The sequence below is a fragment of the Aplysia californica genome, unplaced genomic scaffold, assembly GCF_000002075.1.
Source record: "Aplysia californica isolate F4 #8 unplaced genomic scaffold, AplCal3.0 scaffold00414, whole genome shotgun sequence".
Taxonomy (NCBI): domain Eukaryota; kingdom Metazoa; phylum Mollusca; class Gastropoda; order Aplysiida; family Aplysiidae; genus Aplysia; species Aplysia californica.
The window spans coordinates 426,065-446,565 of NW_004797684.1; the positions used below are offsets into that span (position 1 = coordinate 426,065).

The 20,501-nt window shown below is 39.4% G+C and overlaps 1 protein-coding gene across 2 annotated transcripts in view; it reads left to right on the forward strand.

Moving 5' to 3' along the window:
* Positions 1 to 19,588, forward strand: part of LOC101855275 (filaggrin-2) — a 33,701-nt gene extending 14,113 nt beyond the window's left edge. For both annotated transcript variants that reach the window (XM_005104315.3, XM_005104316.3), the window contains exons 7-21: positions 554 to 697; positions 3,202 to 3,344; positions 3,752 to 3,864; positions 4,942 to 5,082; positions 5,471 to 6,317; positions 6,986 to 7,109; positions 8,474 to 8,584; positions 9,695 to 9,814; positions 10,644 to 10,820; positions 11,496 to 11,579; positions 12,387 to 12,470; positions 13,433 to 13,531; positions 17,302 to 17,350; positions 17,988 to 18,115; positions 18,485 to 19,588. In XM_005104315.3, the coding sequence (XP_005104372.1) occupies positions 554 to 697; positions 3,202 to 3,344; positions 3,752 to 3,864; positions 4,942 to 5,082; positions 5,471 to 6,317; positions 6,986 to 7,109; positions 8,474 to 8,584; positions 9,695 to 9,814; positions 10,644 to 10,820; positions 11,496 to 11,579; positions 12,387 to 12,470; positions 13,433 to 13,531; positions 17,302 to 17,350; positions 17,988 to 18,115; positions 18,485 to 18,637 (2,517 nt within the window). In that variant the 3' untranslated portion in view covers positions 18,638 to 19,588. The remainder of the gene's footprint in view (positions 1 to 553; positions 698 to 3,201; positions 3,345 to 3,751; positions 3,865 to 4,941; positions 5,083 to 5,470; positions 6,318 to 6,985; positions 7,110 to 8,473; positions 8,585 to 9,694; positions 9,815 to 10,643; positions 10,821 to 11,495; positions 11,580 to 12,386; positions 12,471 to 13,432; positions 13,532 to 17,301; positions 17,351 to 17,987; positions 18,116 to 18,484) is intronic.
* The last annotated feature ends 913 nt before the right edge of the window (positions 19,589 to 20,501 follow it).

The window sequence follows — 20,501 nt, forward strand, 5'->3', positions numbered from 1 at the left end:
TATACAGCTTCCGTCTTGTTCCGTTTCTAATCTTTCCAGTTTTTTACTGTAAAGTGATGGAGAGCTCAATTCAGGGTACTGATTTGGGCACACTTTTTTTCTTTGATTTTCTCTGAAGTGGAAAAAAATTACTTGGGGTGCTTGTGAAATAAGGTTGACGATATGGCATCAGAAATTATTGCGAGTGGTTTGAAAGCGTCATTTCTTTTTTTCTTTCCTTCTGTTGTTTTTGTCTGTCTATTTTACTTTTTCTCATCCGTAGAGGACGGTTATTGTGTTGATATTAGCTAACACAATATTCTGACAATTCCTTATACATTTTACAAACACGGACACAATATGTCATTTGACTAACACTGAAATGAAACAAGAAAACCCTGATAACATGAACTTCTCAGAAAAGTCCCCTGGGATTTGAAATCCTTCCGTGGTAACAGCCTGGCATTTTGTGTGAAAAGGTCTATTGCTTTATGTATTTTGACAAATACTGAATCAATACTGCATGTTGTATATTTTTGGACGAAAGCTTACACAAGTTATATCATTTTGGCAGACACCTGGACTGGATCCAGAGCATCCGGGCGGGAAAGTGCCAGGGGAAGGGGAACAGACCACAGAAGAGCGACGATCAGTGGGAGATGAGCCGGAGCTGAAGCGACGTCGGTTGGCAATGGAGGATGCGGCGGCCTTGGACCGGGTAGACGAAGCTGTGCTGTGTTGTTTGGTTGACTTTGTGGGTCAAGGGCTTTCTAGTTTTCTTCTGTCCCTTGTTTGTTTTGTGTGCATTAAGTCACCCACCTATACTTAAAAGCATTGTAGTAAGTTTAGTGTGCGGGTGGTAGGAGGACGCCATTGGTACATCCTACTTCTTTTCTGCCCCCTTGTTGTTTCTACATGTCTTTCTTGCTTCTTCAAGTAGTGTTGATAGAGGCGTTAAACCTATACCATTTCACCATTTCTTGCCTCTTCCCCCCCAGGGGGCTCTCGTGGCCTAGAGGTTAAGGTGTTGGCCTCTCATTCAAAGGTCCCGGGTTCGAATCCGGGTAGCGACCGAAAAATTTTCATCTCTAAAATTGTCTTCTTTCACCTCCTTTCCTGCTCTCTAGCAATGTCTGTTGTCTGCTTTCAATTCCACTTTCTGCCCCCACCCCCTCACCTCCTTTGCCCCCTCCTCTGGGCTCCTGACTCTTTCTGCAGCCTTTCTTCTGCTACTCCTTGGCTCCTCCTTACTGCTGTCTTTCTGCCACACCCCTGATCTTCTGGTAGGAAAGATCTACACCTAACCTTCTCGGACAAGGGCGAAAAATCTCGGAGGGCCCGTGTGCAAGTTGCGCACGTTAAAGATCCCTTGGTGGTCTAAAATCGATAAGAGTAGGCTTCGGCCGCCACCCGGGCAAAATTCAAAATTTTCTACCAACTGAAAATATTAGGTGTGTCCCGCGCTCTCATATGACCTTATGCAGTTGCGAGCGCCGTAAAACACTTTACAAAAACAAACTTCCCCCCCCAGCACTGAATGGTTGTTCTTGTGTCAATGTGTTTTTTTTATGCTCACACACTTAAGTTAGTGTGATGGTTGTGAGGATATTGACAACTGGGGACAAACCAAAGAAACAAGGGGAGACATGGCAGAGTCACACTTTGGTGATATTGAGAAATTTTAGTCTTAAAGTTTGGACCTCATACTTTTTAAGATAAACAGACTTTTCCCCTTCTTTTTTAATTGGACTGGGCTGGGTATTTTTTCCCTTTCATAGGATGTTCTGTTAAGGTAAATTGTAGTGTCGTAAAGTTTTAGCAATGCCAATCGGGCTTTCCCGCGAGGCAAAAATTTGGTCCCCGTTTACGGGCGATTTTGCGGACCCGGCCGAAGCGTAGGTGACTAACTTTGTCAACCTCGGTCTGCTCTATTTCCGAACCAATCCGAATGAAACTCGGCAACCAATAAGAAAATAGGGCAAACTAATGATATGTGGACGTTGAAGTTCATACACATAAATTAACCTATACTTTTGGTGTCGGGAACACTTTCGTATCGTGTACACCGAAAACTATAAGGAGTGTGAATTTCAACGCCGAGATGGTAATAGATCTATCTATCCTCTATAGTGTGCTCAAATTTGAACGTTCTGTGTCAAGTAGTTGTTTAGACCCAATCATAAATGCACGACTACCCCCCTATCCAAAGCGGCTTCGCACGGAGACCGGCCGTTTTCCCCTCACTCTCGTGGCAAATGTATGTGAACTACAAATCCCCGCATGACTATTGCGGGCCCGTTCATTGGTCACTTGAAATAGGGCAATGGCGGGCGGGCGCATCCGGTTGTTTTTCTCTCTATTCCCCTGTAACATCACTATGGGGGTATTCCGAGGCGAGGTTATCTCGTCTCGGGGTGTTCACGTCTCAACGAGGAAAAAGAATTTTTAATTGTGCGGCATGTTAGATTGAATTAACTTATCTTTTACGGTTGGCATGGTATGAAGTCATCATAAAAAGCTTTGCAATTATTTCGTCACGCTGCCGACATATATTCTTAAAGATCCCATGTTGTGATACGATGCTATAAATAAAATGGACTCATCCCGACACCCCTTTTTCGCAAAATCGTAATATGTACACCACAATTTTAATTATAACAAAATAACTACGAAATTGGTAGTAAATCTGAATGCCGAAATGATTTCTACACTCAAAAACACATCGGGTAGCCAAGTTTCTCTCGAACACTCAGATTAGTTACCGAGATATCGTCGATTTTCTTACAGAATCTGCTACTGCGTGGTCCACTTTTTAGGAGTATTTTCCTATATGTGGGTCATCCATATTTTGCTGACTTTTACAACCCCATAACTTTTTTATTTATGAACCGATTCTCAAAATTCAAGAAGCATAATTCTTAGAATTGAAAAATTCTTTCTTAGGTACCAAAAAAAAGGGGGCAAAAGTAAAAATTTAAATTTTCATTGGCATTGCTACAAAGCCCCCTTTGAGCATAACTAACGGTAGTAACCCCACCACCCGTAAAAGAAATAACTGTCTTTCCTTTCTTTTCAGTAGAGTTTTCATATATTGAATACGCATGCTCTCTTACTCACCCTTTGTGCCATGCTGACACATGGTTTCATATGAAATGTATTGTTGTAAGTATTTCTGCAATTGCTAAACTTCCACTAAGATGAGCAAAAAATATTTTATTCCAGCCCCCACTCCCACCATATCCAAGAGACCCATACGATCCTTACGCACCAGACCCGTACTATCCCAGAGACCCATACTTGGACCCATATGCACCACCACCACCCCGACTGCCTCCCTATGGCTACGACCGTTATCCTTATGACAGGTGAGAGAAGTTGGTGGTAATAGAGGTATATGATGAATCTTACAAAGTCAGAAATTCTGGAGATGAGGTTTATTCGGATTTCCTTATTTCATTTGACATTTTATCTTCATTGTTTCTTTACTGTTGTGCCTACATATATTTTAACTTGCAGTTCAGTAAAAATCTGGTAACATATCTTGATCTTAAGGCAAGACCTACCTGAACAAATTGTCATCTCGGAATTTAGAGTCTTAAATCCTTTTGCAGATTCATTGAGCTGCATTTGAGAGGCAGGGGTTGCAAAGCATTTTTAGGTTTCGGTATGTGGTGTATTTTGAATTTGATGAGGAAAAGGAAGATTATAATAAATTGACATTGTGTACTTGCGCATCAGTCTAAAGACTTCTCTTCCCTTTTTCTTTTCTTAGGTACGCACCTGCACCTTGGCCTTCGTCGTATGAGGCTCCTGTGGAGAGGAAACCCTTCACACCAGCTGAAAGCTTCGACTACGGCCATGGTAGTGTTGAAAAGGACAAAAAACGTGAGTTGTCAGCTCATCACAAAATTGAAATGTCAGTGTCTCTGTACTGACACTGATCTTTTTTGCTGATTTTGCTGTCTCTTCCTTGAATTGCTGAAGTATAGGTGGTTGCAAGGTGTTGCTGGATGGTATACCACCTCTTGCCTATCTGTCTCGTTATTTCCTTTTTATTCCTTTGTTGTTTTTTTTTGGGGGGGGGGTCAAATTTGACCAACGTTCCATGGATATGTTTTCTATCTATGTCAACCAGCTGAAGAGTTTGTTTTTTACTCTTTGGGAACAAATGTTTTTTATCTTCATGTGTATATATTCTTTAAAAGTTCTTTTCCCCGAGTTGTTTGGTTTAGTACTTCACACCTGTGGGGATTGTCTTGGGTCCTGTTTTGTCGTGTCAGATTTTTGCACTGGGGCACGAAGGCGATTAGCAACCTGATCTGCTTGTTTGAGACAGTTACATAAATTTAGTTTATGCATTGGAGAAGCATCATACTTTCTCAAACAGTTGTCCGTAAGACTCTTCACCTTTGCATGGAGAAAGATGTGAGTTCTAATCACCAGTGGGCAAGTTTTTTATTCAGTGCCTCCGTCTGTCTGCCGAAATATGGCATCCTACTCTGCCCGGACAAGCTGGGTTGAAAGCGGTGAAACATCTACAATTTAATCATCATATTGATTAAATTACTTTTACATACACAAAGCAGTTGAATGGAGGGGAGAAGGGAGGCACTGGTAGGTCCTACTTCTTTTTTTCTGTCCATATGTTTTTTCTTGCCTCTTTCCCTGCTCGGAATGTTATTGTGTCAGTGTACTTCTCTTTCCTCATTCAAAGGAGCAAACTGAACATTGTGTGTGGTATGCGGGTGCTCTGGTGTGGTTTGCGTCTTCTTTCCTATCAAACATCTATCGCCCTTATCTCCCCTTCTTCTTTTTTATGTTTGTTACTCTCTTGTAACACCTCTAATCTTCTGGCGCTCATATGACCTTATGCAGTTGCGAGCGCCGTAAAACCTCTACTAAAACTAAAGCTAAACTGAACATTGAAGTAATAAGGTCAACTATGGTTGATTGTTTCCTCAGCTGCAGCTCCGACAGAAGTCATCGACTACGGTCACGGTCAGACGAGTGACAAGGTCGAGGACCCTGTGGCCAAGCAAGTCTCAGAGCGGCTGCGGACTGATCAGAGCAGACCGCAGCGTGAAACAGACAGTCTCTACGCTGGTGAGGAGAAGGGGATATCATGTGTGTGTCTGTGGCTGTTGTAAAGGCGCTGATTCTGATTTCAGTGGTGAAATATGTAGGAAAAAACCAGTATGCCTTTTTTCATTTTTTTAATGCTCACCCCAAAATTAAGGAACAGTCCACACAAAGCTGTTGTCAACTTACATAGGCTTACAGGACGTCTTTGCCAATGCCAGTAAATTTGCATCATTTCACAGTCTCAAACCCCCATGGGACTTACAGCTTTGCAGCTTATTGTAAAAATTACTGTTATCATTAAGGTCATAGTCATAGTGTAGTGATAATCTATATTGAATGTTTGGTTTGTTTTGAACATGATTTCCTTTAACATATTGGAACAGTTTGTGATTTTTATTTGATCTGGTAGGTCGAGACAGATTCAGCCAGATAAGGGAAGAGACCAGGGATGGTCATGGGGACTCGGATATGAGAAGGACTCGTGACCTTGACATGCGACAAGGTGATGAGGATGCGGCACAGAGGGGCCGGTTACCGTATGACCAGACAGGACGAGCTGGGTACAGCTGGGAGGACAGGTCCCGAGACCGAGACCGGGAGCCTCGTGAAGAAAGAAAAGAGGAGTCTAGATTTGGGTACACAGGTCGAGAAAGTGCTCGGAGAGATGCTGATGACCGTTTGGGGTCAGGGCTTTTTGATCGTGATCACAGGCGTATTTCCGACGAAAGAGGAGGAAGGTCGGAAAGATCGGACAGGTTTGATGCCGAGTCTGATCGTGATTGGATGAGTGGTCGAGGGGGTAAATATGAAGGCAGGGACTTGTATAGTCGGACTGATGATCGTGACCGTGATCGGGATCGTGATATGCCTAAAAGTTACAGAGACCCGAGTTCCCGTCTCGAGGAGACTGACCGTGATCGGGATCGAGAACGAGAACGGGAGCGAACTGGTTACAGAGATAGGGAAAGAGACAGAAATCGCGATGGTCGGAACCCTTCTGACATTGACCGTTACGGGGGTAGAGGAGACGATCGCTTCCGAGCGGAAGATCGCTACAGGGGAGATGATCGCTATGGGGAAAGGAGGGGAGACTACTCCAGATCAGCAGAAGAAGACACTCGGGCAGCACCAGTGGAACGAGGAGACGTATGGCCCCGAGAAAGGTTTCGGGAGGGTTATGCAACAACTGCCCTCTCTGGTCATGATAGATATTCTGGCTTAGACTCTCGTGCAATGGAGGAGAGGGACATGGGGAGGTAGGTATTTCACAGGTCTATTTTTAAAATTTTAAAATTATTTTGTCATCAGTCAGCCTTTCACTGCTTTTAACTTACATTTTTTTAACCTTTATACATATGTGCTACTGAAATAAATTTGATGAACAGGAATTTTATCTCCCTCTTTTAATGAGCCGTACGGGTATGTACGAGCTGAAGCATAACAGATTTTTTCCTTTGTGAGCAAGGCACTGCAGGAAGGAAAATGGAACAAGACAAAAAAAGGGGATGGGGGGTGGGGATGAAGATTTGATTTGAGACAAAAGATGTAGAGATGAAGGTTTCATTCATAGCCTGCTTGAAAATGCCTTTCAGTCATGGTTTTTGAAGTAATTTGTCCATTGCCGAAGGTGAACTGAATCGCCTGAACTTGCATGCTGAAGGAAATTTAATTTATCCACGGGATGTAACACAATTAATTTTTCATTTGTCAGCAAGGCACTGTAGGAGCAACAAGGCTCTCTAGGATGGAAAATAAACCTGGACTAAAAAAAAAGAGGGGGGGGAGCAGGGAAATTTGATTTGAGACAAAGACATAGGCTTGATTAAAGCATTGTATTATGATCAACACTGTTATATCCATTTGTTGTCACTATAGTTTAGTCAGGGATTGAAAAAATAATTTTGGGTGCTCTCTCTTAAACTAGGAGTCGCTTCAGCCGAGGACTATCCCCTAGCCACGTCAGCACTCCTCCTAGAGGTAGCCTTCCATCCACACACTCTCCTGCCCCGTCCCAACCAGCAAAGCTGCCTAAAGCTGAAGTTGTAAAGGTAAAGTCTGAAGCCTGTGAACATGTTTTGATATATTGTACAATCAGAAAAAAAGTCTTTTTTTAACACGTTTACCTTAGAGTTTTTCTTTTCTCACTGACTTGTTCAAATTTGCCTAGTTTTTAATGCTTGTTTTAGTTCAAAGTTTTTATTGCCAGTTTTATGTGAAAAATCTTCTGTACTGATTAATATTTCCTCTCACAAACGACTTTTTAAATGGCTGCATGCTGTCAATATTTTTCCTGTCTGTTGTTGATTGCATAGCTGCCACTTTTCCGCTAAATAACGGAAGCAGCTTCATCTAGCTTTTCCCGCTACTTTCCTCCTTCCTCCGCTGGACAGCTCTTGGCCGAAAATTGCGATCCTTTTTTTACGCACGGAAACACCGAACCGGGAGTGAGACGAAAACGTGCCTTGCGCATGTTCGCACGTATCTTCTTACTTTCGTTCTGTCCCTGCCGTGCGCTAGTTTAGTTTCACATTGTTCATTGTAGAGCAACAGTGTCGATCGAGCATCGGGACAATGGCGCACCGAGTTTGTCATTGAAAACGTAGGAAATTTGAGAGAAATTGATGCAGAATGCAAAAATAAATGGAGCCGTGTTGAAAAAGGAGCAGACTGTGTGCGACTTCAAAAGTTCATAAGATTGAACAAGCCAGGTGCTGCACTTTGCGTTTGGTGCGATATAAAGAAATCTCGTAAATAGAAATCTAGATCTAGGCAAAGGTTTCTCCTAATCCAATACATGTAGATCTACTGCTCTACATCGTTGCACAAGTCTAAAGTGAAAGAAATATTTGTACTAGTCACCAAACCTAGTCAAATTCTTGTTAGTCCAACCTTTGTGTCTTGGGGAGGTTTTTTAAAAATTATTTTAAAAAAAATTTCAAATACATTTTAATTCAGTAGCCTATAGTTAACAAATATGACAGTTTTCCCTTCCAAAAACATATATGTTCCAATATATTGCCTCAGGATCTCACTGGTTTTACTCGAGAGCGCGTGTCCGCCTTCACGTGAATTTCCTCCTTTTTTGAAATTCCTGAGTGGCAGCTATGTGATTGAGACCTTTAGCCTTTGTATTTTCACGAGAGAATTTGCTTTGTTTAAACACTAGAAAATTATATTTCTTCATGCGGATGAATTTATATTTCTCTCAACTACGCAACAGTTAATAACTGAGTTATGAACTTGTTTGTTTTTTTGGTTGGTCTTTATTCTTTTCTTTCCCCTATTGTTTCTATCTGCCTTTTACTTTACCCTGTATTAAATGGCTTTAAGGTGTCAGTGTGCTTTTCCATTGTCAAACTCAAGCACAACTGCACAACATATTAATGATCATGTTGGTATTTGTCCATTTTAGGTGGAAGACTTACTGTGTCCTCCTGGGCGAAATGATCGGCCACCGCAGATAGTGACCATCATTCGGGGACTGCCGGGCAGTGGCAAGACTTATGTCAGCAAGCTGCTTAGGGTGAGTGTCTGCACTAGGGGTGGGCCTTAATGTTTGTGTATGTCTGTGTTTGGTTTGTGACTGGGTGTGTTTGGGTGTGTACATTCGTATTGTTCACAGTTTGTGAATGAATATCGTTGCCGTCGTGATAAGCATAGATAAGTGACATTTGATACATTTTTCAAGAGAAAAAAAAAAGAAGATTTTTTTAAACAGATGGCTAAGAATTATCAGAATTTCATACCGTTTAAAAAGTCCACTTTTGATTGTTAATTTGAATATAAGTTTTTAACCAGCTTGTGAAAAATACTTTGTAGAATATGTTTCACGAAAAAAAGCAAAATGGAAAATTTTGTTGTTATCCGATTTTATCATGATGGTGATGATATACATGTGATTTCACCATTTGAGTGGCTGCTGATCTTTTTGTGTGAGCATGTGCGAGTGTGTCTTTGTTTATATGTGAGCATGTGTGCACGTGTGTTTGGTTTTGGACCTGGCATGTTTAGATTTGATGGGTGTATGTGTGTCTTAACATTGTTGTGCCCAGTTTGAATAAATATGTGGTTTTGTATGTGAGTGGATGTTTTTGTTTTTGTTTGTGTATGAGCATGTGTGTGTGTGTGTGTAAAGCATTTGAATGAATGTTTGTGTATTTGTGTCTTAAAGACTGCATATATATATTTTTGTTGCATTATTCATTTTGCCTCTATTTGTGTTAGTTTTAATGATGTATAATATGTGGAAAGTTTTAAAATGTATGTGTACAGTTATCTACTTTGTGCTGCAGGAGAAAGAACGACTGTGGTGTTCAAGTCACTCTCTCCTACTGTTTAATTGTGAGAATAACGCTTTTGCTTGAATTACATTTTTGTATAAGATAGGCTGCAGATGTAGATTTTACTTCTGAAATAGCATTGTAAGGTAGGATTAGAAATAAAAACCAGTTTTGAACATTATTGCGGTGAATTTCTCCGAAATTCGGAAACCATGGCAGGTGTTATGACAAGTTATTTCCCTTGCTTTGAATATGAAGCTGACACACTAAGTTCCATGCTAGCAGTCCCCTAAGTTTCTTGAGAAGTTGTTTGGTCTTTATGGCAATGATTGTGGATATATCTTTCGATATAGGAAAAAGAAATCAGCTATGGAGGAGGAGCTCCACGCATGCTGTGCCTGGATGATTATTTCATGGTGGAGACAGACAAGATGGAGGTCGACCCTGACACTGGGAAAAAAGTCAAGCGGAAGGTCAGAGAATAAAAATTTTCCCTTCTTGATTTTGTCAGCTGTTGTTTTTGGAAATGTATTTTAAGTATGTTTTACTGATTTAGCAATTTACACTCAAAAAAGGTCAAAATAACGTTTGTTGTATGAATACTCTATGTGTCATGATTTTGTTCAAGTCGTGCTGTCTCCAGCTGAACCATTTTACTCATTCCAATTAAAATTTGACCAATTTTTTTTGTTTTTGAAAAGGGAAATAACTGGCTTACGGCAATTTCTTAAAAATGTTGTGAGATTTTGATCTCCAAATTTATTATCTTTTGGCATTGATTGTAAGAGTGGATTGCATTCTGATTTTTACATTACAAAAAGAATGGCTTGAAAAGGTATTTGTTTTGATGTTTGATTCATATGTGGCTATTATTTCTCTAACTAATAATACTATTCACCTTGAGAATAAATAACTCTTATGCCTCTGCTTCCCTTCTTAGCCCAGTGTGATTTATTGTTGTCTAGTCATACTTTCTCTCTACAGCAAGAGGTCATGGGCGCCACTGGTAGGTCATTCTTCTTGCTTCTTTTTCTGATATATCTGTCTATCTTTATTGCTTTTGTCCCTCGCTCTAAATGCCCATTGTTGTGTTGATGAGCTTCTTCCCTTAACTTAAACAAACAAAATGAATGCATTGGTTTCTGTTTATCGGTCTTGCATTTTATCCCCTTGCCCTAAATGCGGGATATTGTGTTAATGTGCTTCTCAAACAAATGAGTGTATCTGTTTCTCTCTATCAGTTTTACTTTTGTGAGTGTGCACCTCTTAACTCAAACTTTTATGCTTTCTTCTACATCACAGGTTCTAGAGTATGAGTACGAACAAGCCGTAGAAGAGGCGTATCGCCAGAGTTTGCTCAAGTCTTTCAAGAAAACTGTAGACGATGGTTTCTTCCCGTTCATTATCCTCGATGCTACCAATGAGAGAGTCTCTCATTTCTCGGAGTTTTGGAGCTACGCTAAGTCAAGAGGCTTTCAGGCAAATTTTCCTTTTTTGTGATTGAAATACTTAATTATTTGGTGTCCAGTGTCGATTTTTTCACAAAAGTAGTGCTGGTTTTGTTTTTATAGTTAGATAATGATACCCCCCCAAAAAAATGAAGTAAGAGATCTAATGGGCTACTGGAAAAGATAAATTTAGATATATGAGGGTTTAAGATTGTTTTCTAGCATTTGATCCATCATTGTGTTAATAGAAATGAGATAGCAACTTGTTTTTTTAATATTTATTTTTGGTTAATATATGTGTGGTTTTGTGAGTACATGCATACAATTGTGTGTGTGTGTGTGTGTGTATATGTGTGTGTGGATGTGTGTGTGTGTTTGTGTGCACGTGTGAGTATGTGCATGTTCATGCCCTCAGCTCAAATGGACAGATGGTACATTGACGTTCTGATACAGACAACGCTTAATCCTTTTCTAAATTACTTTTGCCCTTGTTAGATGTCGAGGTGCCTCATTGTAATTTGCAATGCAACATCCAACTCTCTAACAAGATTTTTTTTAAAAATGGTGTATACACTGTGTTGAGGATAACTCGATGCCTCTTGGGTTTCAGAATAAAGAATCAAGGATAGAGAACTGTTCTGTACAGTGGACTTAACAATCATATTATAAATGTCGGCCTGTTCTTTCTATCATTTGCGGTTTTTAGGTGTACGTTGGAGAACTGAAAGCTGACATTTCTACATGTATACAGCGCAATATCCACAAGTGGACAGAGTGGGACATTGAGAAGGTTTGTGCTGAGAAACCAAACTGAAGTGTAGGATTATCAATGTTGGGTTGAATGGCTGGATTTGTACTTGAGCTGATGTTTTTGTCGGGGGTTTTTTCCCGGCTGATTAAAAATGTTGTTAGTTCTTTGTTGGAAGTGAGATCTGTACTAAGCATGCTTTTGTTTTCTATTGTTTGTTATGTGGTTTTGACTATGTGGGTGGTTGGCGGGTGCTCTGGTGTGGTTTGCACCATCTTTCCTGTCAAACATCTGTCGTCCTTATCTCTCCTCCTCCTTTTCTTTGTATGTTACTATCCAGTTGCAACACCTCTAATCTTTAACTTTTATATTACCTATTTGTGTTGCAAGTGCTGTAAAATTCTTACTAAAACATGAACTAAGTTTAACAATTTACTTTCATGGGTAGTTGGGGGATGTTACTGGTAGGTCGTTTATTATTCCTCTGTTATATCTGTCTGTCTTGTCTGTTTTGCTTTTTCCCAGCACCAAGTGACTATTAGCATGCCGATGTGCTACTTTTTGCTCAACTAGAGCGAAGTAAAACTTTATTTACTTTGTCTTTGAAGACAGGAGGTCTGATTGAATAGAAAGCTAACGGTTGGTTGGTGAGCACTATGGTGTGATCTGGTTTGCTGTGAAGTGTAGTTGATGAAATGTGGCCGTTGACTCAGTGGTAAAGTGATGAGCTGCAGTGTGAAAGCACTGACTGTAAATTTTAGCTGAACTTTTGTGTTTTTCAGGAAGAAACCGACTATCTTTGTTTGGTCTGTTTTTCGGGCAGCCACTGACTATCCTTGTTTGTTCCAGGTGAAGTCTCAATGGGAACCGCTGCCCAGCCATTACATCCGCCTGGACTTGAGGTGGTTGCTGCAAGAGGATTCTATCCCTGAGGTAGCTCTGAGTCTCAGCTTGTTGATTTGTATACTGATAGTCTGGATCATTAGTTTCTTTGAGTTAACGCGTTGAACCCTTACTATTTTTAGCCAGCTCATTGCCCTAGCCTTGTCATTTTGCGATAATAATTATCATTATTCTAAAAGTTCAAATGTAATGAACCAATACAGGCTAGGGATTGAGAACTGGCACAGTTCTATACCTCTTCAGAATCTTCAAAACAAATCAGACTTTGTTTTTAAGTTTAATATCTGTTTTTTTTTATACTGTTTGAAAAGTTCATCTTGATTTCATATTCTAGAAAAGACCAAAGGATTGTAACGCGAAGACTGAGTTCAGATTCACAGATATCATTGCTAAGATCCATAAAAATGACATTAGTATAATGTGGGAATTGGCTTCTTATGTGGTTCTTTGGTAGGAAAAGTCGTTGTGATGATAGTTGCTGTGTGCTGGCTTTACAGCCATATTGTGAAAAACTTGTCTGTCAATATATTCCCAATAATGACTGAGGTCAGGATTAGGCAAAAAGACCCATGTCCCAATATCACTCAGGAACGAGGTTCAGTGAGATAAACGCTCTGCCTGCATGTGCAGATGTCTTTTTTGGAGGCGGATTCTACCCTTAAGGGAATGTCCAGCTTGTTGGTGAATTTGATTGTTTGCTTTGTGAATTTCTTTTTGTCAAATACTCTTCTTATATAAATCCCGTACCGTAGATGGTTTGAGGGTGCCATAGGTAGGTCTTTCTTGGCTTATCTTCTGTTGTTTCTTTCTGTCTGTCCTTCATAACATCAACATCGAATGGGTAGTTTGTAATATCCACAAGGCTTTGCACCCATCTTATCGGCTTTGTTTAACTTGAGATAAAGTTCAATTTCGGAGGTCTGGCCTCGTAGATAACTTAACAACAGTGCTCAATGACATACCTTGATTAATTGTTCTATTTTTCCTCTTAGGTTGTCATGGAGGATACAGAGCCGGAAGAAAAAGACGAAAAGAAAGAAAAAGAAGAGAAAGACGATGAGGAGGAGGAGGAGGATGCTGGCTTTGGAGGGGTACAGTTGTCTTTTGTTGTGGATTTGTGGGCAAATTGTTTAATTTTTACATTTGACTTCCTAAGAAACAGTCTGGCACTATCTCCTCTGTTATCTCTTGTATAAGCCTGCTGTGTGTATGTTTGGAAGTGGTTTGGGGTATCATTTTTAACACTTTGCGGTCACTTGGCGCAATAATGCGACAGTGAAAATTATCCGTTCCAGTCACCTGGTGCACTGCGCCAGGCCAGAGAAGCCCTTTGTAGTCACTCTCCTGGCTGGGTGACCAGATGGGATATTTTGTACTGCTGTCTGTGTGACTGCAAAGTGTTAAGTAGTTCTTTCCAGTTGCTCTCATTGCTATGTGCCTTTTTAGTGACTGTGTACTGATGGAGACAGGAAAAAGCTAGAGAGAGAACAGCATAAGTTGCATATTTTTAAAACTGTGATAAAATAGATTGTAAAGTGCAGAGAGCTTGCTGTTGAGCAGGAATTTGCCCCATACAAATGCTATATATTATTATATTATGGTGATGTTAAACTTTCATTCATCACTGGAATAATAATGATAAACCGTATTTTAGAAGTCGGTGTTTTATATGTAGCTGTGCACTAAAAATGCTATCGTGCTTTTAAGTGCACAGTTTTTGATCCACCCGGTATTACACTCAATGCAATGATACCATTGAATATAGTTATAGTCAGTTCAATACACCGCTCAAGAACAACTGTGGCTAGAAATCCGCCAATCTGCCACAAAGCAAATTTTATGCGAGGTACATATGTTTACTGCTAGATACAGAAAAACTGATGTGAAGAAAGAAAAGTAGCACAAAAATACAAGATCTAATTATTTACCTTGAAATAATGGGCCCCCCCTACCTCCAAGTTTTGTTCCTAGATTAAGTCTTATGTGTGTATTTCAGGCAGTGCTGAGAATGTGCAGTGTTTTGGGGGTTTTTTTCAATGGGGTTTTTCCAGAGGATGCAAGTTGAGTTGTATTCAATTCAAACTGTAAAAGCATGTTTGATTAAGATAGATTGAAAAGTTTAGTCAAAATGAGTGATGAGTACTGTACACCAGACTGACCTTTCTGTGACCTGTAACAGTTTTGACCAATTAGTTACGCCACTCACTCCTTACCCCCCCTCCCCCCCCAAAAAATAAATTTATTGAACTTACTGCTGGTACTTGTACTATATTCAAACTTTCATCTATGTTTATTATATTATAGCCTCATTCATTGAATTCAGTGAGTGTACCATTTGGAATTTAAAACTGATACAGAGCTTATATCCAGTTATGAATTCATGAAGAAAAGGTTTGTGTGGGTGTGTGTTAATAAAATGAGTACTGTTGTAGAAAACGATGAACTTTCTCCAAACAACATCCCCCCCCCCTCCCCCTACGCACCTATAAACATAAATACATAATGGACAGTGTGCCGTTAATCAGAATGGATATGCTGCAGAAGAGCAGTCCAACAGTGGTGGTTTTTATTTCTTTTATTTAATTTTTTTTAAAAAGCAACAGGCAATGACAAAAAAGTTAAGCACTCTAACATAACTAGAATCAGTATTTAGTCATCTACGCTTGTAATATAGATCTGTAGCTTCTTACTTTGCAGTTATTTTCTGGGTGTGTGGTAATAAGAGTACAATAGGAGAAAAACATGAACTATGCATGAACACAAACCCCAAAATCCCCCCCTCCCCCCCAAATTAGTAGTGGTATTTAATTGAAAAAATTCTTCTGCAGAAGAGCAGTGCTAATTTTGGTGCTTTGTACTTTAAAAAGAATTTAAACAAAACGAAAGAACACCCAGGCATTCTGTGATAATGCTGGTACTTATATTAGAATCAGTGTTTAGTCATCTTCAGTTATATATATAGTTTTGTACTTTGAATTGTTTGAATGTACCTTTGAGAATCTAGTTTTGTTAGATACCTTTATTGCATTTATGAATTCATGTGGACAGTTAGAAAAATCATACTTTGGTATTGTGTGCAACAGAAGAAAAAAGAAAAGAACCAACACCAGAAGAGAGAAATTTAATAAGCAAAACAGGAGGGGGGGAAAAAATTGACACCCCTCCCACCAAAGAAGCAGAAAAACATTTTGTGTGGCTGTCTTATAGCATCTTAGACTAATTGGGATAAAGATGAATGTATCAGACAGCTCATCATCAGCTGTTAGTGTATAGTGATTTGTTTAAGCTGTAAGTAAATGCCAACACCAAAAAATGGAATGTCGTCAAAGATACTCGCATGACCTCAGACTTATTCTAGACAGAATGTGTCATGTTTGAAAAATAAGTCATTGAATGAATGCACTCAAAAAAAAAGAAGAAGAAAAGAAATGAAACTATAGCCGTATGTTTTTTGGTACCAAAAATCTGTTTGACTCATATTATGGTCTGTTCTGCTAACTGATTCTTTTGTGACTGTAGAGTTGGAGCTGTCTTGTCTGCAAAGGCCATACAATAATGATTAACCAGCTAATATCTGTCTGAATCCTCAGTTGGACAAAGCATGACCTGCACAGTACTGATTTTGTCATATATCTCCATTAACGTATTTCCTATCCGTCAGGTTTCAAGGGCAAGCCACAGTTTATTTTTTAAAAAAAATCATTATGAGAAATGTTCTTATCGACCAGATATCTGTAAATATGATATTCAGAACCATTCATCCATAATTCCATTCAGGTCAATTGTACAGATGTGGCCACAGATGACTCTCTATGGCTAGCGAAAAAATTTAATCTGTTGGACTGAGTTTTCCTCTCCAGCTTTTCACTGGGTTTTGTGACAGTATTATCTGTGGGTCATTAATTTTTTACTATTTGTTCCTGTTTCAGACATAGGAGATTACTTCCTGTTAATACAATTTACTGTCTTGTTTTTGCCACAGGTTGTTGGTTGTATAATGGACTTCCTTCACAGATGTTGTTCGACTGCAAGTCTGCCAAAGAGAGAAACGAGAGACTCTTGTAAAGCTTACCTTTAGGTGCACTTTGGGAGAACTGACTCTATCATATGTTTTTATTATTTTGTTGTACATAATTTATTAATTGTGTATCTATATTTACAGAGGGGATCGGCTTTTAGAGGCTGTGACCATGGCCGTTGGTTTGCTCAAAGAATGTACTGACTCAGTTTAAGCTGCTAATGCTCAGCATTTTATTCACAGAGTTTGCTGACAAGGTTTTTCTCCTGAATTATTTTTCTCTGAATATTTTGTTTTTTCAGCTTTTTTTTGGTATACAGTCTGTTGGAAGTTTTGCCATTTGTTATCTTATGTTTTGTTTCTTTGAGAGTGTGTGTGTGCAGGTATATGTGAGTGAATGTGTGTAGTTTCTCTAGTAATGGTCAGTTCCATTTCAGGTACTGCAGTTTTTTATATCGTTTGCTTTTGTCAACAGAAAACTGAAAGGAATCTGACATCATTACTACTATATTAACCCTTGTCTTTTACTCATAGAAGGCAGTGGCAAGTCACAGCACCACCGCCAAAATGTTCCACCAGCAAAAGAGTTTTGTTGCAAACGGAACCTTCTCACATGGAAGTTCCTAATTTGTTAAGTGTTTTGAGATATTGTGTTTATGCATGAATGTCTGTTTTATGGCTGCACGCAGCATCAGTAACATATGACTAGCATCCTGGTGTGTTGCCATGGGGGTGAGGGGAGTAAGGATGGGGTTTGGGTTGAGCTTGGCTCTGGTGCAGCTGGTCTTGCTGCGTGTTCTGTGTTAACCTGCAGGCCTTTGTGCTTCTCTAATGTTTTGACAGATCTATCAAAAGTCCAAGTGGGAACTCGATAAATCAGAGGAGACCTTAGGTAAGATCATATTTTTTGTTGTTGTATATCTTGATTAAATGTAATGTTTAATGATGCAATTTTGTCAATTATTTTGTTCGTGGGAGAAATAGATAAGATGAGCTTTATTTATCCTTCAGAGGAGGAAATGAACAGTGGAAGTTCCCCAGCTCTTGCAACACTCTCTTTAGATTTGTTTGTACTCATATTAGTTAAAGAAAACAGTTTCCTATGCAAGATACTTTTGAAAAGGAACACTCTTTGTTATTAATAGTTGAAAGTGTTGCTTCATCTGTAGAGAAGACAATTCCAAATTTCAAATTTCCTTTAAGAGTGTGCAATGTGTAGAAGTTAGAAAAGGATTAATAATTGTTGTGGGTTTGTTGCAAACATGAGGGAGGAAGAAATGAAAAAAAAAAAATTAAAATCTTCTTGTCCGCCATTTTAGTGATGATGGTATTTTTATGACTTCATTGTGGAGGTAATATGATATGATAAGCGTGTGAACAGTACTTATTGTTGACACAACAGTGATGGAAGTTTGACTTAGATATTTTGTATAGAGAGAAAGATTGATGTATAAATAATATATACTTGTTGAAGAGAAAAGCTTGTTGTACTGACTCTGTGAATGCTTTCCTCTCGTGTGTGTATCTAGACAAGCTGGACGGATTGAGGGCAGGAAAGAAACATATCGGAGAGCACCAGAGCCTCAACGACTACCTACAGCTGGACCAGATGGCGGACGAGTACTTTTCCCGAGAGTCTCTGCCCGGCAAAAAGAGGGTATGTCTGGTTTGTGCCCAACAATTATGTTTCAGTTTTTATAGTTTAAGTGACTTTTTCTACTTATATTGAATAGTTTTGCCATACTGGCTCTGAAATCTGGTGAACAAGGGAAGTTGTGATTGTCAAAGCCCTTATTCAGGAGTTCGGGAGTAAAATACCATATATATGAAGTTAATTTGATTTTGCTTGAATGTCATTAGATAATTTTGTTCCCTGTTTCTTTGCCATTAAAATCAAACAGTCTAACATTTTTTTTTCTTTTTGGTAGGTGGAAATATAGATACTGAAATTGCTTACATTAAATGTACAGTTGTGTCCTTTGTATGTGTTGCTGAACAGTGTGTGCTTACTTGTGTGTTTGTGCAGGTGCGTTGGGCGGACCTGGAGGAGAAAAAGAATCAGAGTCGTCGCAGGGACCTGGGCTTCATCGTCGGGCAGACCCAGCGTGACTGGGAGCGCATCACTGACGACCAGTTTGCAGAAAAAGCTCTCAACCAGACCAAATATTATTATAAATAGGCGGGCCGAGTTTTTAAGATTTGTTTGTGAAGTTCGAATTGTTGTATTATGTGACTGTGTGACAGTTGTTTCTAAAGATAAGGTGTCTTCCCCTCGGGATAGATGGATAACCTAATTTGTAAAAATGTAAATATTATTAATATAAGCTTATGATGGGTTACAGTTTTTAAGACGTTCTTTAATTCTTATCATTAATAATTCTGCTATAAGTGTTGTACGTGGCTTAGCATAAGTGTGTTTGTCTTGCATTTTAAATCAAGAAGAACATCACACCTGTCTCTGTTTTATCAATCATTGTTCTTTTTACTTTTATGTGTTTATATTTAAATGTTCCTGGATGAGCATCCCCAAGGCGTTGAAGATAAATCTGGATTTCAGACACTGGCCAGTTTTTGTGCGACTTCACAAAAAAATCTTAATACAAGATGTTTGAGACGTTATGATCTATAAATTTTGAGTCCCTGAGCACGAGCGTTTCCATGGGGTTTGAAAAGCTCAAGATTTTTTTTTATAGACAGTTCACACCTTTGGCTTCCTCAAGATATTTCTTCTTGAATTGAGATTGTTCCACTTTGATTTGAATTATAATCATAGTTGTCTACTTCTCATCCAAAAACTCTTTTATTGTAAAGAGTAATGCTGCTTGGAGAAGCTCCTCTCCTTTCATTGTTGTGGATAGCTGTTGTCAAGAAATCAGTTTTGTGTATTTGTGTAATCGTGTGTGTTGCTCGTTTAAAGTTATCAGTAATGAATTTTAAGCAACAAAAGACATTTTCTAACTGGACGTTATGTACTGTAGCTGCTAGAGAGATAGATTCTACTTGAGTTTTGAACCATATTGATGTCAGTATTTGAATGTTCCTCTGACATTGAGTCACGTTTTTTTAATCGTTTTGTCACAAGACTTGTCACAAGACGGATGGTGTAAATAAAGTTTTGTATGTATTTCAAGCTTGTTATTTGTTGCTTTTTTATGGTTCTTTCACCAAGGTGCTTTGATGCCCTCAGTAGAATCCTGTCTCTCCTGCTTTCTTCTTTCCCACTCCCATTTTGGCATCTTTTCTTGGTCTCACACATCTATTGTCCTTGTGCTCTTTTCCATCTCTTCTATGTGTTTTTACTCTTTGGTACAGTAGAACTTGGATTCAACGAGGTCGCCTGGCCTGACCTAAAATCTCGTTGAATCCGAGTTTTCACTATAGCAAACATGAAGTTTTGTGTAGATAGTTACAGGCACTGAGCAAGTAATGTATAAAGAGAAGTAACAAGTGGTGCCTGAAATGCCTGCATGTTATGAGCTGTACAAAAAAAAAAAAAGACAGATTTGTTCAAATGCATGCCTGTGTCATCTCGATTGTTTACCAAGAAGTTGTGCTGCTGTGTAGAGCCTAGCTTACGGCAGCTTTAGATTCCATAGACCAGCGCACAATTCGAAACGTAGATCTACGTCAAGACTAGCTGATCATTGTAATAATGATCAGTTGCTGGGGAAAAAAAAACTGACGCGTTTGTATCTGCGACGTTCCAGGCCTTGGCCGCTCGTGTCCCCCGACACACACACAGAGTTTTATGTGTGCAGGCCGCCCATCCGACCCCAACACATGCGTGCTAACAACGCATGTGTTGGTATGAAAGAAGATTGCATGCAATCGGCTAAGTGAATAATGGTTCACGATGCAGGTGCAGTGGATGGTTTCCGGGAATAGGCAGAGTTCGTTGTGGGAGAAAAATGAGCAAAGCCACGTCTGTGGGGGCTGTTCACCCCGGAAGCGACCTCGCTGAATCCGAGCTTGCTGATTTAAGTGTTCGTTGAATCCGGGTTGTTTTTAATGATTTTAAAGAAGGGGAAAAAAAAGGAATCCAT